Source organism: Monodelphis domestica, chromosome 5 (assembly GCF_027887165.1).
Source record: "Monodelphis domestica isolate mMonDom1 chromosome 5, mMonDom1.pri, whole genome shotgun sequence".
Taxonomy (NCBI): Eukaryota; Metazoa; Chordata; class Mammalia; order Didelphimorphia; family Didelphidae; genus Monodelphis; species Monodelphis domestica.
In genome coordinates, this window is record NC_077231.1 from 37,446,008 (window position 1) to 37,473,948 (window position 27,941).

Below are 27,941 nucleotides of genomic sequence, written 5' to 3' on the forward strand. Positions count from 1 at the left end.
ACCCCCTTTAAAGTGCTCTCCCTTGAGCGTGACCCCCACCAGCGTCTCCAAAAGAAACACGCCCAGGATCTTCATGGAAACCTTTAATATCGAGGGAGGGGAAGCATTCGGGATTTAGGGAGAGCCTGAGGACATAGTGGAGGAGGAGGTTCTTGCAGCATGTGGACGTGGGCTCCTTCGATGATGTTATAGACCTGATCCCGCACTATGTTCTCTTTGGGGGTTGGGGGGATGTTGCTGCGGTTGTTGACAATCAGGAGTGGGTTGAGCTGGCTCATCACTTCATCGCTCACGGAGATGCTATCTAGGTACTGCTTGAGCATCTGCCTCAGCTTCTCGTTGGTTTCCAGCAGCTGGGTCCGCCTTCGCTCTAGGCTTAGTTGCTCTAGCTTCACCTTGTTATATCTTTTCCAGAAATTCTCCAAATTTGTGTAGTTCTCCATCAACTGGGAGTTTTGAGGGGAGGGAGGGAAAAAAAGGGCGAAAGGAATGCTTTTTTTTTTTACCATGGCCCAGAATCCCTTTTCCCTTTCTTCCCCTCCTGATACTTTACCTTAGCAAGCTCTATTGTGGGCTCCTCATGAGCATTTAACTCCACTTCCTGCAGTTCCTCCTCTGTCAACATGGTGGCATAGAAGGGCAGGACCTTCTCCTCCTCTGTCTCAAACTTCCTACATATTTCAGCCAGTTTGAGGATGCACTCGCCCTGCAGGAAGGAGGAAGGGGATGACGAGTTAAAAAATGGGACTGGAGAGGGAAGAATGGGAAAGGCAACACTGGGGGAAGTGGGCAAGACGGTCCTCCTCCGCCCCTACCTTCTCAACAATTTTCTTCAGGGCTTTGAGGGTGATGTTACTCTCCCAGGTCAGCTTGGCCAGGCTGTGCCGAGCCACTCCCCGGGCTTGATTCATTTGCAGTTTGAGTTTCTGGAGTTGCATGTGGACCAGGTCTTTGTCTTCACGGATATGTCGGTTCTGTTCCTCGTTCTCACGGGTGTGCACCATGAGCTTGTTCCGTAGGATAGCGATGGAGTCCTGGTGAACAGAGAGTGAATCAAAAACCTCAGAGCTAGCAACGTCATTTTGTAACCCTGCAAAAACAGGCCAGAGGAGAGACGAGTCCCCACATCTAAGTCTCGAATAGAGGAGTGTGGTATGGTCCTAAAAAGTGTCAAGATGCCCAAACTCAGGATGCACCGTGGCTGTTGAAGAAAACTAAGGACAACAAAAAGAACTTTTATAGTTAATAGTGGACAAAAAAGATTGACGAGAGGATAGGAGCTTTGCTTCAGGTAGATGGAACATTGGTAACTGGCAAAAGAGAGAAAGCAAAGCTGCTCAGTTACTCTTTTGTTTTCAGTTTTCTCTGTGAAAGAGGCTGGACCATGGCACTAGAAATGATCTCTCCAGAAGGACTAACATCAAGCTGATGAGCAAGCTACATCAGAAAACTTTAAGGGGATACTTACTTGGTGGTTTCAAGATGAACAACCTTCTTGGTCCCCAAAGACCCAGCAAATGTGAATGATTTCTTTATTAATACTTGAAAGATCACAAAAAATGGGAGAAGAACCACAGGATTCCAATGGCAAACATCCCAAGGTTGCAAACTATAATGCAGTGAACTTGACTCAAAATTCTTTTTTTTAAGTTAAATTAAATTTTTTTTGACTCAAAATTCTTAAAAGGATCATAGTTGGTGACTATCCCAAAAAGGAAACAGATTTTAAAGAGTAAGCATTCCCTTAGCAGGAACAAGTTATACCAGATTAGCCTCATTTCCCTTTTTTTGGACAGGTTTACTACACAAATAGAGGAGGAGAGTGCTGCAAAAATAGTTGGCCTAGACGTCAGCAAAGCTTTTTTTTTTTTTTAACCCTTACCTTTCATCTTAGAATCAATACTATGTATTGATTCCAAAGCAGAAGAAGAGTAGGCAATGGGGGTTAAGTGACTTGCCCAGGGCCACACTGTCTGAGGCAAGATTTGAACCCAGAACTTCCTACTCTCAATCTTCTGAGCCCCCAGCAAAGCTTTTGATAAAGAATATCAATTCTGCTATTGTAGAGAAAATGGAGATATGTAGACTAGAAGATCACAATCAGGTGGTGTCAGAACAATAGTTCAATGTTAGCATGGCAGGAGGTTTCTAACAGAGTGCCTCTTAGCTTGGTGCTGTTTAATATTGTAAACTATTTGGATAAAAGCATTATTATGATATTCTCATCAAATTTTCAGATGCCACAAAGCTGAAGGGATGAGTTAACAAAATAGAATGTAGAAATGATCCCCCCTCCAAAAAAAAAACAAAAAACTTGACAAACTCAAGAAGGAATTCTTAAAATGTAATTCATGAATCTCCAAGGTAGAGCTAGGTTTCAAGGCATCTGTAAACTTGGATGGGGGAAAATTATGTGTTTATTTTTACTAACTACTCACTGAAATTCAACATTTCCTTCATTATAAATGTAGGAAATAAATATTCTGAGAAGGGGTCCATCCATAGGCTTCACCAGCCTGCCAAGAGAGCCCATGACAAAAAGTTAAGCATCTCTGGGCACATTGGGCTGAATCTATTAAGTTGAAATTAAATAGGGATAAGCATAAAGTTTTGCAATTGGGGACAAAAAAAAAATCAACTCCATGCATCTAAGATAAGGCTATCCAACAGTTATCCAAAAATGATAAAAGGATCTGGCTGCAAGCTCAACAGAAGAAAAGAAGTAATCATCCTTCTGCACGCTGCCATTGTCAGGCCTCATCTAGAGCATCGGGTTCCATTCTGGGCTCCTTGCTGAAGAAGGTCATCAGTAAACTAGAAAGGGTCCAGAGGAGGGTGACCAAGATGGTGAAGGGCCTTGGACTTAGGTGAAGAACTGGGCATGTTCAACCTGGAAAAAAAAAGGCTTGGGGTGTTTGTGATATCTATGTTTGTTTATGGGTGGAAGTTACAAAGAGTTCAATGAAGGCTTGATAATCAGGAAACTTTCCCAATAGAGCTAACCCAAAAGTAGAATGGGCAGCCTGCAGAGGTGGTAGGGCTCCCTCTCTTTGCAGAGTTCCAAGAATCTGGACACCCAGCCTTGGTTGTTATAGTAGACAGTCCCTTGTGTGGGGCTTGGACTAGAGGGCTCCTTACAAAGTCTGTGATTTTGTGAAAGGAACAAGAAGGGTCAGACACACAGACTGGGAATTTCTGGCTAATGGTGCCCACCTGTATTTTCTGTATTTTTTTCATCTGCGCCTCTATCTCTTTGGAGCTCTTCTCATCCCTTAACTTCAAGGTCTCAAAGGCAAGCTTCCTGTCTTCTGTGGCATCAGTATAGTTCTTGAGTGCCTCCTGGAACCTTCTCCACAGATCTTCTACTGTGGTTTCTAATTGCATTCGCAGAAAGTGCTTCTCTTCCAGGTTCTATGAAATGGCCCAGAAATAACCAGCATGTCATACACATTGCTAATGCTCCCTCCTCTTCCCTAATAATTGCCACATATACAGACAGTCCCGGGATGTTGAACTGTTATGTCATTGTCTTATTTCAGCCTTGGCAGAAGAGAAAATAGAGACCTAGGAATTTTGTTTTAAACCCTTACCTTTGATCTTAGGCAAACGGTAGGCAATGGGGGTTAAGTGACTTGTCCAGGGTCACACAGCTAGGAAATGTCTGAGGTCAAATTTGAACCCAGGCCCTCAATTCACTGAGCCCCCAAGACATAGCTAGTATCAGAGGCAGGATCAAAACCCATATCTTCCCTGCTCCAAAACTAGCTTTTTTTTTTAAACCCTTACCTTCCGTCTTGGAGTCAATACTGTGTGTATTGGCTCCAAGGCAGAAGAGTGGTAAGGGCTAGGCAATGGGGGTCAAGTGACTTGCCCAGGGTCACACAGCTGGGAAGTGTCTGAAGCCAGATTTGAACCTAGGACCTCCTGTCTCTAGGCCTGGTTCTCAATCCACTGAGCTACCCAGCTGCCCCCTCAAAACTAGCATTTTATCTAACAACTCTGTCACTCTGCCTCTGCTTTCTCTTAGCATTGCAAAAGTATGCTCAAGTGCAAGTCCAGGAGACTTAGGTTCTACTTCTATCATCAGCTATAAAAAACTTAATTTTCTTGGGCCTTAGTTTGCCCATCTGTTAAAGGAACCTTAAAAAAAATATTTCTCACTTCTAAGATTCGAATATGATTGACGGCTTTCCTTTGTCATCCTCTTCATCTCATTTCCTGGCTTCCCTGGTGTTCTTCAAGTCTCAACTAAAATCCCACCTTCTACAAGAAGCCTTTCCTGATCTCCCTTCATTAACAGTGCCTTCCTCCTGCCCTTAGTTCCCACTTATCCTGTTTACACTGAGCTCGAGACGCTCAGTCTGAACTCCTTGAGTGCAGGGATTGGCTTTTTGGGGGGCAGGGAGAGTACCCTTTCTTTTTGAACACAGTAGGCACTCAACAAATACTTGTAACTTGGGGTTGATTTTATTCCTCCTATTTGTTAGCCTGATGTAAGAATAAAGAATACGAGCTTCCTCTTTCGTCTAATTTTCCTGATAGTCAGAGGCCAATGCCTGGTAGCAGAGTTAGAGCTAGGATCGGCAGCAGAAATGATAATAACTCTGTGGATACTTGAAGTATTTATTAAGAGCCTGGGAAAAAGAAAGGATTTCTTCCATCTCCAGTTGTCTTGGGCAAGCCTCACTGGCCTGCCCCACTATACCTTATTTTTGAGGTCATCCCACATGCTTTGGAACTCGAGCTTAGCTTCATATTCAGTTTCCGTGAAGTTCTGCTCCATGGCCAGGAAAACATCCTGGAGGTAGCGCATTTCTCTCTCATGTTGTTCAATGATCATCTTCCTGTGGGATTTACACAGAAAAAGGAAAAACCAAATGATGCAGGAAGTTCCAAAAGGGAGACTCATGCCAAGAGCTGCTTAATAACTTCAGACAAAAATGAACTTTGGAATCCACCTCCTAGTCCATATATACACCAGGTGACTCATTTAATTTTTGTTTATTTGTTTATTTTAAGCCTTTACCTTCCATCTTAGAATTAATACTATGAAAATTTCCCAATGGTGAAATTTCCAACATTTATAAGTCTAAGGAATTTTAAGGTTTACAATATTGGTCCCAAGGCAGAAGAGCGGTAAGGGTTAGGCAATGGGGGTTAAGTGACTTGCCCAGGGTCACACAGCTGGGAAGTGCCTGAGGCCAGATAGGTGACTCATTTAAACTAAAAAAATTCTGTCATTTTATTTAGTTGTTTTCAGCCACGTCTGACTCTTCATGACCCCAATTGGGGGGTTTTCTTGGCCAAGATACTGGACTGATTTGCCATTTCCTTTTCCAGTTCATTTTACAGAGGAGTAAACAGAGGCAAACAAGGTTAAGTGACTTGCCCAGGGTCAACGAGCTAGGAAGGGTCTGACTGATGAGTCTTCCTGACTCCAGGCCCTAAGCTCTATGACTGCCTACTGAATGAAAATCACTCGACTGGCCGTGACACAGGAAGGTCTCTGACCTCACAGCGTTGACATAGGAGGCAGCACCTGAGAAGAGCTCCAGAGAGGGCACAGACCAATTCTAAAGGGCAGAGGCAGGAGTAAGCATTTCTGGGTAGATTATGGGGGGGGGGCTGTTAGCTGGGCCTGGAGGAGGACTCGTAGAGATGTCCTGCCAAGGAGCAGGTGGAACAAGAACAAAGGGGCTAGTTCCAAGGCTGGGTAGAACACCAGGTTCTTGTAAGGGAGTCCTGCGAGATAAGGTTGGAAATGTACATCGGAGTCAGCTTGCCACGGCAGCTGACTTAGTGTGGACTTTGCCCAGTAAGCCATGAGGACCTAGCAAAGACCTGGAAGAAGAAAAAAGTAAAGTACTCCAGCCGGGGCACCTGAATATCCTCCCTTTTATAGCCACTTCCTGAAATGTCACGCACCTCGTCAAAAGGAAGAACAATCCAGCCAAACCGACGGACAGAGGGACATTTGCCAGTCCAAAAATGGGTGCCCCAATCACTTAGCCCCCCCCCCCCCCCTTGACATCCAGCCCTTCCTGCTCTTCGTCCTTGATTCTAAGGTGGAAGGCGAGGTTTTGTTTGTTTTTTAATGGTGTCCATTTAATGGATCAGCCAAGATGGCGCTGTAGGAGAAGGCAGTTCAGGGCAGGGAATGCTACCCTAAGGCAGTCCACAGAAAAACTGAAGAAGAAACCATAGTGGGTTATCTTTCCAGCCCAGGGTCTCAACATGGGCTACAGGTAAGTGACTGGAGCAGTACCTGTGGAATGAGGGGGGGGGGGGGGCTGGGAGCAGAGCTGGGCTAGCATTGGGAAGAAGCCCAGAGCTCCATCTTGGACTCAAAGTCTGGGGTGGGGAGCAGGGGACCAAGACCTGAGACACAAGAGCATCCAAACTCATCTCAGACTCGACCTCCAGGGCAGGCGAGCAACAAACATGGAACCTGCTAAAAGAATATGGAAGACTGCTAAAAGAATGACTAAACAAGAGCCATTACGAAGCCAGTGATGCTCCACAGGTGGAGAATAACGCCAAATTATTTCTGAGAAAAGTCTTAAAGAAAAATGTCGTCTGCCTCCATGCATATTTAGAATTCCCAAAAGATGGTACAAGAATTTTAAATGATATCCTATGAAAAATGAGAGAAATGGAGAAAAGCACTAGAAAAGAAATGAGAGTTGGGGAGGAGAGACTTTTGAATATTAATATGTTTTTAGAAAACATTTTACAGATAAAAAAATTAACCTTCATTTAAAACATGATTAAGTTCCATGATTGTAATGGAATACTAGTACCCTAGAAGAAATGGTGAGGAGGAGGATTTGGATAAACATGGAAAGAGCTACACAAATTGATGTAAGAGGAAGTGAGCAGAACCAACAGAACGCTGTATACAGTAAGAGCAATATGGTGTGATGAAGACTTATGGATGAGGTTGCTATCCTTGGCCATCCATGGTGATCTGGGACAATCCCCTTGGCCTCGTGATGAAAAATGCCATCTGCCACCAGAGAAAGGTCTGAATGTAGACCAAGATAGTATATTTCACTTCCTTCAGTTTTTTAGGTGGGGTTCAAGTTCTCTTCCATAAAATGACTAAGATGGAAAAAAATGTTTTACATGATTGCACATGTAAAATTTATATCTGATTGTCATCTCAGGGAAAGGGGAAGGAGAGAATTTGGCTCAAAATTTTTTAAAAACAAAGGTTAAGTGGATGGAGAGCCAGGCCCAGAGACTAGGTTCAAATCTGACCTCACACTTCCTAGTTGTGTGATCTTGGTCAAGTCACTTAGCCCCCATTGCCCAGACCTTACTGTTCTTCTGCTTTAGATTCATAGTATTGATTCTAAGATGGAAGGTAAGGGATAACAAAACAAAACAAAAAACTATAAAGGTTAAAAATTGTTTTTACATGTAATGGAGGAAAATTATAAATATGGAAAATAAATAATAATAGTTAAGTTCAGAATTCTCTCCTCATTCCTGACCTTCCCCCTTCTTTAGAAGGCAAGAAATTTGATAGCAGCCATAAATGTGAATTCATGTAAAACATTTCCATATTCAAAAGACAAATGAAGTTGTTTAAAAGTATGCTTCACTCTGTATTCAAAAGTCATCAGTTCTCAGGATATTAACATCTTAGCACAAGAGGTACAAAACTGTACCAAAGTAACAGTTTCCCGGAATATTAGAATGGATCAAAATGACTCCATGAGAGTGTGAATGCTAAATGAAGCAAACTTGTTATTAAACTTTCTTTATTTGTCTGGTTTAAAAAAATGACTCCATGAGAAAATAAATAATTTAAAGGCAAAAAAATGGAAAACAAACCAAAAAAAAAAAACCAAACCCATAAGTTAACTACTATGAAAAACAACTGACTTGGAAAACACATCAATGAAAGAATTTTTCCAATTATTGGAATATCTGAAGGCTATGATTGAAAAAAGAACCAAGACATTCTATTTTTAAAAATCATGAAAGGCAAAATGAGAATGGGAAAAATCTGCCCATCACTTCCTGAAAGAAACCCCAAACTAAAAACTCCCAGGAACATCATAATCAAAATCCAGACCTTCTAGACCAAAGAAAAAATACTACAAGCAGCTGGAAAGGAAGGACTCAAATCCCTCCAGGAACCATAGTCATCACCACTCATTGCCATTGCCATTGGTCATTTGCCTTTCGTGTAATGTCTTCTTTTATATTATTGCAGTCTAATTTATGAGGCAGCATGACGTAATGGATAGAAAGCAGACCTTGCAGTCTGGATGATTTGGGCTGAAATCTTCCCTCTCACATATATTGCCTATGTTGTCCTCTGCAAGCTACACGCTTCTCAGTACTCTAAGCAAATCTCTGAGGCCATAGATTGCAGAGGCAGAGGGAGTTTCCTCACCCAGGAGTCCCCTATATCAGTGAAATCACAGGTGTGTAATCCTGAAGCCTCTCTTTTCCCCAGACCAAATATGGTACATCTTGGTCTTCTCTAAAGAACATTAAAACAAGCATTTGAGGTTTTGGCTGTGGGTAAAAAGGAGTCGTGTCTGGTTGAACAAACTCAGAAATTTTGCTACCATTGAAAATAGCGTACATAAATGAAAAGGGGCTTTCTAGGGGCAGCTGGGTGGCTCAGTGGATTGAGAGCCAGGACTAGAGGGTTCAAATTTGACCTCAGACACTTCCCAGCTGTGTGACCCTGGGCAAGTCACTTAACCCCCATTGCCTAGCCCTTACCACTCTTCTGCCTTGGAACCAATATACAGTATTGATGCTAAGATGGAAGGTAATGGTTTAAAAAAAAGGGGGGGGGGGGACAGCTTTCTTTCTACTGTAATTACTATAAAGCCAAAATAGCCAATCTTGGCCAGTGATGGGAAAATGATGACCAGCAAGATCGATGACAGTATATACAGTATTTTCAAAATAATTTTGATATATTTTGTTTTTGTGTCACCTTCACCTTCCAGAGAGTCTAAAGAATAAAAAATACATTAAGGAAAAAATACATTGGGGAGACCCATTCAGCTGGAATGGGCTCTGAATCATTCCTCAAAGTTAATTTGTTTCCAGTTTATTGTGCCTTATTTTGAAAAGCTTTATATTTTTAAAAAGTCTAGCACACACCTCATTATAGCTATTATTATAAACTAGGACAGTATAAGTGAAATAATCCATAAAGAAATTATTACATTTACTGTTTGCTTGAGATATTTGTCATAAAATCTGCATAAATTCTTAATCTTATTTGAATAAAATGAGCTAAGAAAATCATTCATGTAGGTTGTTTTATGAAAATTGGGGGGGCCACAATTCTTTAATTTTAAAAATGGGGGGAGCCCACTGCTACACTAAGCTTGGAAACTGATTTCTGTGGCCCTTCTCTCTACCAGTCCTCCCATGGCTCTGATTACTCCTTATTCTTCAGTGGTTTCTCTTCATCCTCTGTGTAAGAAATACGTTAGGTTCTGTTCCTTCGTAGCGAGATGATAAAGGCGACAGAGCACTGGGCCCAGAGGCAGGAGGATTCAAGTTCAAATCCAGGCTTAGACACTTCCTGATGTGCAGGACCCTGGGGATAATAGCAATACCTACCTTTCAGGGCTGCTGCCAGGATCAAATGAGAGAATATTTCTAAGGCCTTTCGCACAGTACCTGACACGTAGTAGATGTTTAAACAACAAATGTTTCTTTCCTAGAAATAATGCTTTCCTCCTTGAATCTTTTATGATAAGTTTGACTTAGGACATTCTAACTTGTATCATTTTGTATGCTTTGTTCTGTTCTGATCAAGGCATCATGTGTTACCCTTTTATTTAGACTGCAAACTTCTTTATATATATATTATATATATATATATTAATTCTGGTGTGTATATTAAATATTATATGTGTACTATATGATACATATAGAATTACATATATATGTATATATACATACCCTGCCTTCTGTCTTAGAATTAATACCAGTTATTTCAAGGCAGAAGAGCAATAAGAGTTAAGCAATGGGAGTTTAGTGACTTGCCCAGGGTCACATAGCTAAGGAGTATCTGGGGCACATTTGAACCTAGGACTTCCTGTCTTTAGGCCTAGCTCTTTATCTACTGAGTTACCTAGCTGCCTCTAGACTATAAACTTCTTTTTTTTTTTTAAACCCTTACCTTCCATCTTAGAATCAATACTGGGTGGTATTGGTTCTAAGGCAGAAGAGTAGTAAAGGCTAGGCAATGGGAGGGGGGGGGGTTAAGTGACTTGCCCAGGGTCACACAGCTAGGAAGAGTCTGAGGCCAGATTTGAACCTAGGACCTCCCATCTCTGGGCCTGACTTTCAATCCACTGAGCCACCCAGCTGCTCCCCCCCCCCTCCCCAGGTTATAAACTTCTTGAGGATAAGGACTATACCATGTTTTTCTCTGTCTCCCCAGTGCCTAGCATGGCATTTTGTACACAGACATTCTCATGTTGACTATAGTTCAAAAGTAAAAAAAATCCAGGAGGGCTTCCAGCATTATCTTTAATTAGTTTAGCAGAGTCTCCTGATTTGGCCTGGCCCAGAAACTTCTGGTACTCATGCTGGACACCCCAGGATTCTCACTACCTATTGTTTTTTTTTTTTAATTTGAGATCCCTATCTTCTGTCTTGGAATCAATACTGTGCATTGGTTCCAAGACAGAAGAACAGCAAGGGCTAAGAAAAAGGGGTTAGGTGACTTGCCCTGGGTCACCCAAATTAGGAAGTGTCAGAGGTCATAATTGAACCCAGACCTGGCTCTCCATCCACTGAGCCTCCAACCTCCCAGCTGTTCCCTCACCACTGGTTCACAGGCTACTCTTGGCCTTGGCCCATCTATATTTCTACTCCTCTTCTTGCTCCCCTTTCCCTTCCAGGGCCTCCTGTACCTCTCATTCTCAAATTCCTTGTTGAGAGCATCAAGTTCTTCATTATAGCACTCCTCCAGGTAGGTAAGGCGGCTTCTTTGGAGTGCCAGGAGCTCATCCACATTGTGCAGGTGACCCTGGAGAGCATGTGCATACTGCTCTTCAGCCTCTGTTAGGTCCTTAGCTAAAGACTGGGGAAGAAAAGACCAGTTACCATCTTGACACTGCTTGTGGGGAAAGGAAGGAAGAGGAGAGAAAGAATGAAAATGAAACTATAAATGAACCACTGGCTATCCTCAAGCTTATTCCAGAAGAAGCCTGAGAGGTTTCTTTCTGTCACCTCATAGGAGTTTGGGTAGTTCTGGGTCTTCCACAATTGAAAGAAAAATAAGAATGAAATCAAGGAGCATCCCAGAGTCAGCTAGTGTCCTGAGAATCCATTCATTGTTTCCTAAGCAACAAAAAAGTTTCTACCAGTTACCAAGATTTCTTTTTCCCTTTAATAAATATCTATTCCCAAACTTTCTCTTCTCTCCTTGTTTGTGGGCACACCCTTCCTACTCATCCCTCTGCTGAAGAAATTTATTGAAGAAAACTGTTGCCAGCTCCTTATTTTCCACTTTTCTTCATCTCAACACCTTGATATCATCCCCTACTCTTTCCTCCTCCTGTTCTTTAGTCTCTGATAATATGGTCCTTCTTGCCAAGAATTGTCTATTAACAGGGGTTAGGGATCCCATCACCTCCAACATTCACAGGAAAATTTCTCCCACAATCATCTCTCTCAGATCTTTAATAGTGCCTTCAAACATCCCATGTCTCCCTGATCCTTTAAAGAAACTTCACTAGACCCTGCCTCAATTTGTTGTCTTCTTCCTTTCTCAACCAAACTCCTTAGAGAAAGCTACCCACAATTTAGGATGAAAAATGCTATCTGCCTCCAGAGAAAGAAACTGATAAGGAGATCAAAGCTTACTATTTTTCACATGATTTTCTTCATTGGGGTTTTTTTTTTTTGGATATGTGTCTCTTCCACAACATGACTAATATGTAAATATTTTTGCATGATATCACATATATAACCTCTATCAAATTGCTTACAATCTCAGGGAGGAAGGGAGTGGAAAGGAAAAGAATTTGGAATTCAACATTTTAGAAAACTAATGTTTAAAATTATCTTAACATGTAATTGGTAAAAAATAAAATGTGAAAATTAATTTTGGACCAGAAAAACATAAATACTCTATATGTCTACCCCAAAATGAAAAAGCTACCTATATCCCCTACTTCCATTTCCTCTCTTTTCATTACTCAGGCTTTTGAAATCTGGCTCTAGATCTCATTGTCACTCAACTGAAACTCTTCTCTCCAACTCTCGGTGATCTAATGGTCATATCTAAAGGTCCTTTCTTAGTCCATGATCTTCTTGACCTTTCTGCTCCTTGCATTTGGCAATGTTGACCTCCCTCTCCTCCTAGATTTTCATGATACTAGTTCTTCCCTGGTTCTCCTGTTACCTGTCTGTCCACTTCTTCTGTTTCCTTTGATGCCTCATCTACATTGTCTATAGCATGCCCATGCCCCTTGTGAGTATTCCCCAAGGCTCTAGGTACTTTTTTCTTCTAGTTACATCCTCTCTCTTGGAGACCACATTAGATTCCTGGGATATATGTGTGTGTGTGTTATAATATAAATATATATTTATATATAAAACATATAAACACATGTACGCATTCATATACAAGACATGACAAATGTGATATATACATCTATACCTATATGTGTATACACAGATGTGTACATTATATATACATTGTGTGTGTGTGTGTGTGTGTGTGTGTGTATACACACACACATATACATATATCTTCCCTTGACTTCAGTTCTATGTCACCAATTTCTGTTGGACATGTAAGACTGGATGTCCCCAAACCATTTCAAACTCAATTATATTCAAAACAGAATCCATTATCTTTTCCTTCATGCTCACCCTTATTTCAAGCTTACTTATTTCTGTCAAAGGAGCCACATTTTTTCTAGTCTTCTAGTCTTCCAGCTTTATTAATTCACTATTAACTCCAACTTTTCAGTAATGCGAACCTCACCCTTAATATCCAGCCAATTGCCAAATTTCTATTTCTAGAAAATCTCTTGTTTTTATTCATATGGCGTTGACTTTAGGCTCTCATCATGTGTTGCCTGGATTATGGTCCTCCCTGCCTCAATCTCATTGTATTTCAGTCCATCCTATACACAAGATCTAATCTGACTGTCTCTCCCCTATTCAATAAATTTCTTTTACCTCTAAGATAAAATATAAGCTCAAGCCCCTAGTCTATCTCTCCAGACTCAACATACATTTCTCCCCTCCTATACTCTAAGATCCAACAAAAGTAGATTTTTCTTTGTTCTTTACCCAAGTATTCCACTGTGCAAGTGATCATGGAGGGCATGTGCATATCACTCTTTGGCTTCTGTCAAGTCCTTAGCTAAAGACTAAGGAAGAAACAACCAGTTAGCATCCTAGGCACCTCTTCCCCAGTGTGTGCATGCTTGTGTGTGTGTGTGTGTGTGTGTGTGTAGGGGTGAGGAGAAAGGGATGAGGAGGGTGAGGGAGACTACAATGACTGTTGCCCATGTCTGAAATCCACCTTTTTCCTCATCTCCCCCTTATCAATCAGTCAATCAACAAGCATTTATTGAACCTCTATGTACTATGTACAATGGGCTAGCCTCAAAAATACAATTACAATTATTGGACCAATATATATTCACAATGAACTCCATTCTAATGAGAGAAAATAAGTACATATAAAAAATGAGCAGCATAAACCTAAAATTAATAATTCATATACTGCTTTGTATTTAACTACTTTATAAACATAAATTACATTAAAGATTATGAACATAATGCCTAAAAAGTTGTCAAATACAACATGTGTCTATATATTGCTAGTATTTGTAGTGTTTTAAGATTTTTCAAGCATTTTACAATATTATCTCATTTGATCCTCACAACAACCAAGAAAAGTAGACACTATTATCTCCATATCAAATATATACATATAACACATACATGTATATGTATATATATGTGTATATATATGCACATGTATAAATACATATATACACATATCATGCTTCGGCTATGGGAGGGGTGGCGGGAGGGGGGGAGGAAATGAAAATGATCTTTGTTTCCAAGGAATAATGTTTGAAAACAAACAAAAAAAAATAATGTTTAAAAGTAAAAAGAGAGAGAGAGAGGCTGAAGACAATTGGGAAAAGAACTTTAAAACCAAGATAAGTCATCTGGAAACAGGAAATAGTGCCTTGAAAGCCAAAATCAACCAGCTTGAAAATGAGGCAAAGAAGATGAAAGATGAGGCAAAGAAGATGAAAGATGAGGCAAAGAGAATGAAAGATGACCTCCAAAGAAAATCAGACCAGAAGGAGAAGGATGACCAAAAAGCCAGGGATGAAATCCAGTCTTTGAGAACCAGGATACAACAACTAGAATTAAGTGACCTCCCAAGGAAGCAGGACACTATAAAACAAAACCAAAAGAATGAAAAAATTGAGGAAAATATGAAGCATCTCATTCACAAAACAGAAGATGTAGAAAATCGTTCAAGGAGAGACAATTTAAGAATCCTTGGTCTATCAGAAGACCATAACAAAAGAAAAATCCTGGACACAAGAAATTATTCAAGAAAACTGCCCCGATATTCTAGAACAATAGGGAAAAGTGGAGATTAAAAGAATCCACAGATCACCTCCTGTACTTAATCCCCAACTGACAACACCCAGGAATGTTGTAGCCAAATTCAAGAACTATCAAACCAAAGAAAAAATATTACAAGCTGCCAAGAAAAAGTCATTCAGATACCATAGAACCACAGTGAGGATAACACAGGATCTGGCTGCATCTACACTGAAGGACCGAAAGACATGCAATATGATATTCTGGAAAGTAAGGGAACTAGGTCTAAAACCAAGAATCAACTACCCATCAAAACTGACTATATTCTTACAGGGGAAAGTATGGTCATTCAACAAAATAGAAGAATTCTAAGAATTTGTAAAGAAAAGACCAGACCTGAACAGAAAATTTGATGTCCAATCACAGAACTCAAGAGAACCATCAAAAGGTAATTAAAAAGATGTAAATAAGAAAAACAAAACAACAACAACAAAAACTTTTTTTAAGAGACTCAATAAGTTTAAATGATATGTATCCCTATAAGAAAAGAGGTCATTGGTAACTCTTAAAAACTGTTGTTATCACTTGGGTAGCTAGAAGAATTACACTTAGAGGGAACAGTGACAAAATGTATAGAATGAAATAACAAGACATAAATAGGTATATAGACATATGTATGCATAAATATATATACATGTGTATATACACACACACACACACATATATATATATATACAACTAGAGCTAAAAAAAGGTTAATACTAAAAGAAATGGGAAAAGAAACAAAGGGGGTAAATTTATATGTCACAAAGAAGCTCATGGCGGGAGGGGGGGAGAACATCAATACACTGGAAGGGTAAAGACGTTGGAGATAGGAAATACTCAACTCTTACATGCATTGAAATTGACCCAAAGAGGGAAGAACAATCCAATCCATTGGGGAAGAGAATAGATTCACGCCCTATAGGGGAGTAGAAGGGTGACAAATGGACTGGGAAGCAGTATAAGGGAGGGAGAAGGTGGGGGGTAGTTTTAAAAAGACTGCAAAGAAAATAAGGGGGGGAATAAGAAGGGAGGTGGGTAGAAAGGGAAGTAAAATAAGGGTGGGAACTAGGGGGACTGATTAAAAACAAACATTGGTGCAGAAGGAAATAGTGAAAGAAGAAAAGGCAGGACCAGGAGTAGAAATCAAAATGCTGGGAAATACACAGCTAGTAATCATAACTCTGAATGTGAATGCAATGAACTCACCCATAAAAAGCAAGTGAATAGCAGAGTGGATTAGAATCCAAAACCCTACCATATGCTGTCTACAAGAAACACACATGAGGAAGGTAGATATGCATAGGGTGAAAGTAAGAGGATGGAGCCAAATCTATTGGGCATCAACTGATAAAAAGAAGGCAGGATGCAATCATGATATCTGACAAAGCCAAAGTAAAAAGAAATCTAGTTAAAAGAGATAGGGAAGGTAATTACATCCTGATAAAAGGCAGTATAGACAATGAGGAAATATCAGTACTCAACATGTATGCACCAAATGGCATAGCATCCAAATTTCTAAAGGAGAAACTAGTGGAGCTCAAGGATGAAATAGATAGAAAAACTATACTAGTGGGAGACCTGAACCTTCCTCTATCTAGATAAATCAAACCAAAAAATAAATAAGAAAGAGGTAAGAGAAGTGAATGAAATCTTAGAAAAATTAGAGTTAGTAGATATGTGGAGAAAAATAAATAAGGACAAAAAGGAATACACCTTCTTTTCAGCAGCACATGGTACATTCACAAACATTGACCATGTATTAGGGCATAAAAACATTGCAAACAAGTGCAAAAGAGCAGAAATAATAAATGCAAACTTCTCAGATCACAACATAATGAAAATAATAATTAGTAAGGGTACATGGAGAGGCAAATCAAAAATTAGTTGAAAATTAAGCAATACAATTATCCAAAACCAGTTAGTCAAAGAACAAATCATAGAAACAATTAATAAGTTCAATGAAGAAAATGACAATGATGAGACATCCTTTCAAAACCTATGGGATGCAGCCAAAGCAGTACTCAGGGAGAAATTTATATCCTTGAGTTCATATATTAACAAATTAGGGAGATCAAAGGTCAATGAATTGGGCATGTGAATTAAAAAACTAGAAAGTGAACAAATTAAAAATCCTCAGATGAAGACTAAATTAGAGATCCTAAAAATCAAAGGAGAAATTAATAAAATTGAAAGTCAAAGAACTATTGATTTAATAAATAAGACTAGAATCTGGTACTTTGAAAAAACAAATAAAACAGACAAAGTACTGGTCAATTTAATTTAAAAAAAGGAATGAAGAAAACCAAATTGACAGTATCCAAGATGAAAAGGGAGATCTCACCTCTGATGAAGAGGAAATCAAGGCAATCATTAAAAACCATTATGCCCAATTATATGGCAACAGATATGGCAATCTAGGTGATATGGATAATTACTTATAGAAATAAAAATTGCCTAGCCTAACAGAGGAAGAAATAGATAACCTAAACAACCCCATATCAGAAAAAGAAATTGAACAAGTCATCAAAGAACTCCCTAAGAAAAAATCCCCAGGTCCTGATGGATTCACAAATGAATTCTATCAAACACTCAAAGAACAGCTAATCCCAATATTATACAAACTATTTGACAGAATAAGCCAAGAAGGAGTTCTACCAAATTCTTTTTGTGACACAAATATGGTACTGATCCCAAAACCAGGCAGGTCAAAAACAGAAAGAAAACTATAGACCAATTTCCCTAATGAATATAGATGCAAAAATCTTAAATAGGATACTAGCAAAAAGATTCCAGCAATTCATCACAAGGGTTATTCACTATGACCAGGTAGGATTCATACCAGGAATGCAAGGATGGTTCAATATTAGGAAAACCATCTACATAATTGACCATATCAACAAGCAAACTGACAAAAATCACATGATTATCTCAATAGATGCAGAATAAGCCTTTGACAAAATACAACACTCACTATTGAAAACACTAGAAAGTATTGGAATAGAAGGGCCTTTCCTAAAAATAATAAACGGTATATATCTAAAACCATCAGCAAACATCATCTGCAATGGGGATAAACTAGAAGTCTTCCCAATAAGATCAGGAGTGAAACAAGGATGCCCATCATCACCTATATTATTTAACATTGTACTAGAAACACTAGCAGTAGCAATTAGAGAAGAAAAAGAAATTGAAGGTATTAAAATTGGCAATGAGGAGACCAAGCTATCACTCTTTGCGGATGATATGATGGTCTACTTAAAGTATCCTAGAGAATCAACCAAAAAGCTATTTAAAATAATCAATAACTTTAGCAAAGTCACAGGATACAAAATAAACACGCATAAGTCATCAGCATTTCTATATATCTCTAACCCATTTCAGCAGCAAGAATTAGAAAGAGAAATTCCACTTAAAATCACCCTAGACAATATAAAATACTTAGGAATCTATCTGCTGAGACAAACACAGGAACTATATGAACACAACTACAAAACACTCTCCACACAATTAAAACTAGATCTAAACAATTGGAGAAACATTGATTGCTCATGGGTAGGATGAGCTAACATAATAAAAATGACAATCCTGCCCAAATTGATTTACTTATTTAGTGCCATACCCATTGAACTACCAAAAAACTTTTTTACTGAATTAGAAAAAAAACATAACAAAGTTCATTTGGAAGAACAAAAGATCAAGGATATCCAGGGAAAGAATGAAAAAAATGCAAAGGAAGGTGGCCTTGCAGTTCCAGATCTCAAACTATATTATAAAGCAGTGGTCATCAAAACAATTTGGTACTGGCTAGGAGACAGAAAGGATCAGTGGAATAGACTAGGGGTAAATGACCTCAGCAAGACAGTCTATGATAAACCCAAAGATCCCAGTTTTGGGGGCCAAAACCCACTATTTGATAAAAACTGCTGGGAAAATTGGAAGACAGTATGGGAGAAATTAGATTTGGATCAACATCTCACACCCTACACCAAGATAAACTCAGAATGGGTGAATGACCTGAATATAAAGAAGGAAACTTCTTTCCTTCAGAATAGTATACATGTCAGATCTTTGGGAAAGGAAAGACTTTAAAACCAAGCAAGAGCTAGAAAAAAATCACAAAATGTAAAATCAATAATTTTGATTACATCATATTAAAAAGGTTTTGTACAAACAAAACTAATGCATACAAAATTAGAAGGGAAGCAACAAATTGGGAAACAATCTTCATTACAAAAACCTCTGACAAAAGTCTAATTATTCAAATTTATTAAGAACTAAACCAATTGTACAAAAAAATCAAGCCATTCTCCAATTGATAAATGGGCAAGGGACATGAATAGGCAATTTTCAGTTAAAGAAATCAAAACTATTAATAAGCACATGAAAAAGTGCTCTAAATCTCTAATAATCAGAGAAATGCAAATCAAAACAACTCTGAGGTATCACCTCACACCTAGCAGATTGGCTAACATGATAGCAAAGGAAAGTAATGAATCCTGGAGGGGGTGTGGCAAAGTGGGAACATTAATGCATTACTGGTGGAGTTATGAATTGATCCAACCATTTTGGAGGGCAATTTGGAACTATGCCCAAAGGGTGATAAAAGACTGTCTGCCCTTTGATGCAGCCATAGCACTGCTGGGTTTGTACCCCAAAGAGATAATAAGGAAAAAGACACGTACAAGAATATTCATAGCTGCACTCTTTGTGGTGGCAAAAAATTGGAAAATGAGGGGATGCCCTTCAATTGAGGAATGGCTGAACAAATTGTGGTATATGTTGGTGATGGAATACTATTGTGCTCAAAGGAATAATAAAGTGAAGGAATTCCAGGGGGACTGGAACAACCTCCAGGAATTGATGCAGAGTAAGAGGAACAGAACCAGGAGAACATTGTACACAGAGACTGATACACTGTGGTACACCCAAATGTAATGGACTTCTCCACTAGTGGCAATGCAGTGACCTTGAACAACTTGGAGGAATCTACGAGAAAAACCACTATCCACATTCAGAGGAAACACTGTGGGAATAAAAACACTAAAGAAAAACAACTGCTTGAATACATGGGTCGAAGGGATATGGTTGGGGATGTAGATTTAAATTAACATCCTAGAGCAAACAATATCATTGAAATAGGTTCTGATCAAGGACACAAGTAATACCCAATGAAATTGTGAGTCGGCTGTGGGAAGGGTGGGTGGAGGGGAGGGAGGGAAATAAAGTGAGTATTGTAACCAAATAAAAAATTACATTAAATTAAAAGTAAAAAAAATAAAGTAAAAAAATTTAATTGAATTGAGGGATGCAAATAGATAAAGATAGAGATCGAAAGCAAACCATGAGAGAGTAGTGTCATAAAAACATAGAGATGGGAGAAGGGGGGAATGTTCAGGAGGTGAGCATGGTCAATAGTGTCACTGTAGTAGGTAGGTCAAGAAAGATTAATATTGAGAAAAGGCTATCAGATTTGTCATTTAAGAGATCACTGGTTTCACACAAATAATGTTAAATCTAAACAAGTAGAAAAACATTAATTGCTCATGGGTAGGCCAAGCTATAATAATAAAAATGACAATCCTACCTGAATTAACCCATTTATTCAGTGCCATACCAATCAAACTATCACTAATTCTTTTATAGAACTACAAAAAATAATAATGAAATTCATCTGGAAGAACAAAAGATCAAGAATATCAAAGGAACTAGTGATAAAAAAAAGTGAAGGTGGCCTAGCAGTACCAAATCTCAAATTGTACTATAAAGCAGTAATCATCAAAATAATCTAGTACTGGCTAAGAAATAGAATGGTGGACCAATGGAGTAGATTAGGGGTAAATGACCTCAGCAATCTAGTGTTTGATAAACCCAAAGATCCCAGCTTTGGGGATAAGAACTCACTTTGACAAAAATTGCTGGAAAAATTGGAAAACAGTATGGCAAAAATTAGGTATAAATCATGTATCACACCCTATACCAGTGGGAAATCCTTTTAGAAACCATGTGTTCAAACTGCAACCCTCATGGCACATGTTAGCCTCCTGCCTTACCCCAGACAGGGGAGGGAGGAAGAGCTTCCATTGGGCTTCTGGGCAGAGGGGCAGGTGATATTCAAAATGTATTCAGGATCATGTGGTGAGGGAAAAGGGAACAGCCCCCTCTGGCGTGCTCTAGCATGTGTGCCACATGTTCACCAACACAGCCCTATACTAAGATTAGATCAAATTAGTATATGAGGTAGACATAAAAGGTGATATTATAAGTAAATTAGGGGAACATAGAATAGTTTGCCTGTCAGATCTGTGGATAAGGGAAGAATTTATTACTAAAAAAGAGACAGAGATCATTATAAGATATAAAATGAATAATTTTGATTATATTAAATTAAAAAGGTTTTATACAAACAAAACCAAGATTAGAAGGGAAACAACAAACTGGGAAAACATCTTTATAACAAATTTCTCTGATAAAGGTCTCATTTATTAAATAGAACTAAGTCAAATTTATCCAAGTCATTCCCCAGTTGACAAATGGGTCAAAGGATATGAATAGGCAGTTTCAGATGAAGAAATCAAAGCCATCAATAATCATATTTTTAAAATGTTCTAAATTCCTCTTTATTAGAGAAATGCAAACTAAAATAACTCTGAGGTACTACCTCACACCTATCAGATTGGCCAGTATGACAGTAAAAGAAAATGATAAATGTTGGAAGGGACATGACAAAATTGGAACATTAATGCATTGCTGGTGGAGTTGGGAACTGATCCAACCATTCTGGAGGGCAATTTGTAATGATGCCCAAAGAGCTATAAAATTGTGCATACTATTACTGGGTCTGTATACCAAAGAGATCAGTAAAAAGGGGAAAGGACCTACTTACACATAGCAATTTCTGTGGTGGCAAAGAACTGGAAATTGAGGGGATGGATGTCCATCAATTAGAGAATGGCTGAACAAGTTGTGGCATAATTTTTTTGGTAATGGAATACTATTGTACTATACAAATGATGAGCAGAATGATTTCAGAAAAAGCTGGAAAGATCTGCATGAACCGGGAGAACATTTACACAGGAATAGCAATACTATCGAATGATCAACTGTGATAGACTTAGTTACTCTCAGCAATACAAAGACCCAGGATAATTCTGAGGGACTTATGACAAAGAATTCTATCCACATCCAGAGAAAGAACTGTTGGAGTCAGAGTGCAGCTGAAAGCATACAATTTTTCACTTGTTGATTTGGGTTTTTGTTTTATATGATTATTCACTTACAAAAATGAATAGAGATATGTTTTGTGTGATAATACATGTATAACCCAGATCAAATTGCTTGCCATCTCTGGGAGGAGAGAGGGAAGGGAAGAAGAGGGATAATTTGGATTATAAAACTTCAGAAAATGTATGTGGAAATTTGTTATTACATGCAATTAGCTTAAAAATTAATTCATTTTTTTTAAAAGGAGATCACTGGTAAATTTGAAAAGAATAATTTTAGTTGAGGTTAAAAAACAAACAAACTGAAACAACCTCCAGGAACTGATGCAGAGTAAGAGGAGCAGAACCAGGAAACCAGACTGATACATTGTGGTACAATTGAATGTAATGGACTTCTCCATTAGTGGCAATGCAGTGACCCTGAACAACTTGGAGGAATCTATGGGAAAAACCACTATCCACATTCAGAGGAAAAACTGTGGGAGTAAAAACACAGAAGAAAAACAACTGCTTGAATACATGGGTCGAGGGGAATATGATTGGGGATGTAGACTCTAAATGAACATCCTAGTGCAAACAACAACATGGAAATAGGTTCTGATCAAGGACACAAGTAATATCCAATGAAATTGTGTGTCGGCTGTGGGAAGGGTAGGTGGAGGGGAGGGAGGAAAATAAAGTGAGTACTGTAACCAAAAAAAAAATAAATTAAAAAAATTAAAAACAAAAACAAAATCTTCCTTCAAGACATAGCTTAAAACCCCATCTTCTTACCTTTCCTGATCCCCCAGGTCCTAATATTCTCCCTCCCAAACTATAATATATTCAACTACTTTCTATTTTTCATATTTATTATGCATATATTTACAAAGCACCTGACTTACCTGTAAACTCCTTGACTGCACATAGGGATTATTTTATTCCTTGTATTTGTATATCTAGCACCTACTATAATACTTATCTGGAAATAGAAGATGCTTAATAAATACTTGTTTGATTGATTGGTTTTCAGCATTTCTTACCCACTCTTGTGCTATCCAAGAAAAATCTAACAGTCTGCTGACTCATTGAGGTATGGACTCCGGGCAATCCCTTTGCCTGGTGGTTTGGTATGAGTGAGGATTCTCTGAAAGTCTCCAATGAGATTCTCCATGAATGTAAAGATTCCTGGCAGCAGTTTAGAACCTTATTCAGAAAGTCTGTCCTAACCTTAGGATCAGAAAATGTCTTAAGCATTATTCATACATCCCTAGAAGGAGAATTAGAAGGGACATCAAAGGCCATGTGACTCCCTCATTAGTCTACAAAATGAAATGCCACCATGATATTGACTGAGCAGTAAATGCTTGGAGGAGTTGTACCCTTACAGAGGTAATGAATGAGTGCTTAGGGGTAGTGGTAGGCTAACATTTCTATTATGAAAACTCTCATTTCTCAGAACCTGGTGTCTTCAGGCCCTGTGTTTCTTGGTTGGACTTGCTGGAGATTCAATTTGGTTGCCTTAGTCTGTTTAACTGAGGACGTTTGAGTCATCTTGATTCTTTCTAAGATGCTTGTCTTGTGACAAATATTAGAGTTTAGCTTATGCTATGTCAGAAGCTTAAGGCTATGCATTTCTTTCTTTGAACCTTTACCCTTGGTGTGTCAGTTCAATTCTTTACTATCCTCTACACTCATATCCCTTATTCACTTGTCTTATTATTAATGATTTGCCAAACCCTAACCAACCTTGGATTACTTCCCATCCTTCTCTTCCTTTGCTCCTTTTTTTGGGGGGCTCCTGAAAGGAGCTGGAGAAAAGTCATAGCTGATTGGGTCCATTACAAATGTATGTTAAATAATCTCAAGGGTGCCTTTAGTCCACTTGAGATTATTTGCAAGGCAATCCTTTTACACCTCCATAATCAATTACTATCTCATTCATCATGCCAGCTGTTCCAAACCTTTCTATTAATCCTAGATTTCTTCTGGCACTTTCTTCCCTCATCTTCTGGGTTGAAGACCTTAATTTATAATTCAGCAAAAAACTGAGACCATTCACTCTCCTCATTTTAGATCATTCAGCCATATTCCCCCATTATCTTCTCATTCATCAAAACCCCCTGCATATACCTCTGGTTATGAATATACCCATCTTCTCCAGCAGATTGTCTTTGTCCCATTGGTCTACTCTCCTCTTCCTCTGTCTACTAGCTCTTTCCATGCTGACAATTCTATTTTTCTCTTCCCCTTCTCAGCCAAACAATTTGAGAAAGGTGTCTGTTCTAGAGAATATTTACTTCTTTTCCTTTCACTTCTTTTCTAAACCCTCTGCAATCTGACTTCTGACCTTATTCAAAAGAAACTGCTCTCTCCAAAGTTCCCAGGGAGCCTTTCAAATCTAAGGGTCTTTTCTAAATACTCATCCTTCTTGACCACTCTGCAATTGTTAACATTATCTATCACCCTCTCCTTCTAGTCAGTCTCATCTTTAGGTTTTCATAACACTATTTTCTCCTGGTTCTCCTCATACCTACCTGAAAGCTCCTTCTTAGCCTCTTTTGCTCAGTCTTCATCCAGGTCATGCCTACTAACTGTGGGTCTAATATTCTGTCCTAGTCCCTCTTCTCTTTTCCTTCTATACAACTCATTTGGTGATCTCATAAGCTCTGATAGATATTCTTATGAAGGATATTCCAAGATCCATATTTCTAGCTCTAATCTCTCTCCTGAGTTCTAGTGCCATATCAACAATTGTCTTTTGGCCATCTCAGATCAGAAGTCCTATAAATATGTCAAATTAAACATGTCCAAAATATAACTTATTTTCCCCCCAACCCTTCCCTCTTCCCAACTTTTCTGTTACTGTCAAAGGCATTGTCCCAGTCACTGGGGCACACAATCTCTGTATCATCCCTAATTTCTTAATTACATTCAGCCCACATATTTACTATGTTGTCATCCCTTATCTTCTTAACTTCATAACATCTTTCATTTATTTTCCCCTTTCTCCACCATCCTTCTTCAAGTTCTGGTTACTTCTTTCTTGGATTACTACCATACATTTCTGGTTGGTCTTCCTGCATCAAATCTTTCCCCAATCCAATCTATCTTCCCCTTAGCAAAAAGTGATTTTCTTAAAGCACAAGTCTGGCCATATTATCCCAGTCTACTCCCAGCCCTACTCAGTAAACTCCAGTGGCTCCCCTTTTCCTTCAGGATCAACTATAAAATACTCTATTTGGCTTTTAAACCCCTTTATAACCTGGCCCATTCCTACCTTCCACCCCAGAAGCTTCTACCACCATCAATATTGGAATGAGACCCAGGATTGACTAATATACTTCCAACCTGGGTGAAATAAAGCAAACTAGTCTCTCCAATAAAAAGAAAGGACAAACAAAATGGAGAAGAGAACAAACCCATATTTTAAATAATTCATCAGAAACAGAACTTACTTTGATCACACTATTTTTGCAATCCACTACCCTTTCAAATGTTTGGCTAAGAATCTCGATGTCTTTCCTTAGTTCTCTGGCCTTGACTTCCCTCAGGACCATTCTCCATTGGGTATTGATTTTATTAAGGTTCAAGGAACTATTATGCTCCTCCTTAGCCAGCTTGTCCTGTGAGGGAGGAACAAAGACAGAATCCAATTTAGGCATGCTACTGGCAAAAAATCCACATAATTCTGACTTGACATGTAGGCTTATACCTACTTGCTGTGGGTTCAGGGATTCTTGTATGTCACTGAAATACCTCTGTGGGGTGGGGCCTGCTTGATAACAGCTTAAGCCAGAGAACAAAGGTGAACCCTGGAGCTTGAACTATCTGTGGCATTTGGGCAAGTTGCTTCAACTCTCTAGTTGTTAATAGTCAACAAATATTATTAAGCACCTGCTATGGGCTAGGCACTATACAAGAGCAGGAGACAATTAAAAAAAAAATCTCTGCCCCCAGGAAGCCTACAATCTAATGAGGGAAAAGCAGAACACAAAAGGAAGCTGGAAAAAGGGAGTGGAAGGGAGGGGAGAAAGTACCTGACTAGAAGTTGGTCAGAGAAATCCAAGATAATGCAACCAGTTGAGAAATGAGGAGACCTACCTATAAGGCAGTTTGACTAGGGGAAGGTCCCTAATCGCTTTGATGATCAGGATATGAATATCTTTTGGACATTTCCCCATGGAGAGTATGGCCAAGCCCAGTGATGCCTTGATAAGAGGACAATGGTGAGTAGTAAAAACCCTTACTTTCTGTCTTAGACTCAACACTGTGTATTGGTTCCAGAGTCACACAGTTTGTATTTGAAGCCAAATTTGAACCCAGGTCCTCCTGCCCAACTTTAGGGTTAGTTGTTCTGGTGCTCTAGCCTCTGAGTCACCCTAACTGCCCCTCTGCTCATCCTTTCTGGATATGTTTACCGGCAGCTCTTTAATCTACCACAGAGAAATATTCCTGACTTTTCCCAGTCCAAGAGAGAGTAATGGCTGGGGCAATAATAGAATTATTGCAGATGTATATGGAGGCAGATCTAATATTTGCCCTTATGAACTAGAATAAAGTTTAGAGAAAATGTTTATGAACCTACATCCCGAGTAGAAAAAAAAAAGATTCTGGGGGAATGGGAAGTAGGAGAGAAGGGAACAAGTATTTATTAAGAGCCTACTATGTGCTAGGTACTGTGCTAAGTGCTTTATACATAAGTCATTTGACAAGAGGGGAGTTCATTAACAAATTTTCTTAACCCCAATCTCTAGAGTAGAAGTCGGAAGATTTTGCAATCCCTGATATACCATGAAGTATTTGGGAAGATCCAAAAGAAAAAATGTGGCTCATCTGTCAGCCATGAGTGAATTTGCTATTCTGAAGCAATCTAAGCCCTAAGAGGGAACAGTACATTGAATCTGAGGGGTACTCTACAGGTCTGTGTGGGAATGCTGGACTAATGGTAACCCTGAGCTTAGTGCTTATGTGGTTTTTCTTCATGAGTTACTGGGAATCTTCTACGTGTTTCTGTGATGTGAAATAAAGGTTATTTTCCACTGATACTCCATGTGGCCTGGAGAGTTTGTATAAGAGCTGGGGACCCTATCACTGATGTGGGTGGAAATCTAAACATGTGCATATTTGGAGGTTTTCTGGGAGTAGACTCTGAGTGAGGCTGAGGAGCCAAAAAGATCTCTTGGTCTTTCAGGGTCAGCCCCTGAAATCAGACCTGATCTGAGCTCTGGGTCGGGAGGTTGGGATGTTGGCCCAGATGATCTCCAAGGATCCTTATAGCTTTCTTTAGTTTTCAGAGAAGCAGACTTAGAATGGCTTTGCTCAGGCTAGAAGAATTGGGCAAGATAGTGTTGTTAACAGTCTATCTCCAATGAGAGACAATCTGCATCGCTCAGCTTTTTATCAGCTAAACTTCTGGCCTTTTGGTAGCACAGACTCCTCCTCTGATAGCGGGGCTGGGATCTGCCTTAACAAATAAGTTATTTTCATACTTGACCCTCCCTTCTCCCCAAGAGTCAACTGAGCTACCTGGTACAACTCCTCCATCTTAGAGAGGAGGCCACCAAGGACGCAGAGCGGAGCCAGGCGTCCAGAATCCCAATTCTCCCAACTCTCCGCTGTCCCAGCACCTCTCAGCATCAGGACCAACCGCACAGCAGCTCCTGTAAGTCAGCTCCGGTGATGGGGGAGCAGGTGCGCTTAATTAGGGACGGCAACACCTGGCAACACCTGGCAACGCCCTGGGCTCACAACCCTCTTACCTTCAAGAACTGATTCAGGAGCCGCTCCTTCTTCCTGTGCTCCTCCTCCTCGGCCATCATTTTATGCTGAAGCATCAACAGTTTCTCCTCTTCGGTCTTTGGGCCCTTTTTGCCCTTTTTTGGCATGACTGCGGCTACGGTCGGGCCAGGTGACCCGAAGGACTAGAGAGGAAGGGCGCAAAAAGCAACACTCCAAGTAGATGCCGCTGGAACCCTAGCGTGGGGTGGGGGTTGGGAAGGGGGGTGGGGGAGGAGGGGGTGGCTGGTCCGGGGTTTAGCGAGGATCCTGGCTACCTTAAGCCCACGGAGACTGATTCCAGACAGCGTCTCCGTCTCCTAGCAACGCTTA

The 27,941-nt window shown here is 39.6% G+C and overlaps 1 protein-coding gene across 1 annotated transcript; it reads right to left on the reverse strand.

Annotated features, from left to right (window-relative positions):
• Window positions 1–68: 68 nt before the first annotated feature.
• On the reverse strand, window positions 69–27,941 carry CCDC65 (coiled-coil domain containing 65). Its single transcript, XM_056798335.1, has 8 exons — window positions 27,593–27,941; window positions 25,289–25,456; window positions 10,908–11,077; window positions 4,706–4,844; window positions 3,214–3,411; window positions 816–1,034; window positions 554–706; window positions 69–446 (listed from the first exon to the last, which is right to left on the reverse strand). Exons 1-8 carry the CDS (start codon window positions 27,716–27,718, stop codon window positions 84–86), a joined length of 1,536 nt encoding a protein of 511 aa, XP_056654313.1. The 5' UTR covers window positions 27,719–27,941; the 3' UTR covers window positions 69–83.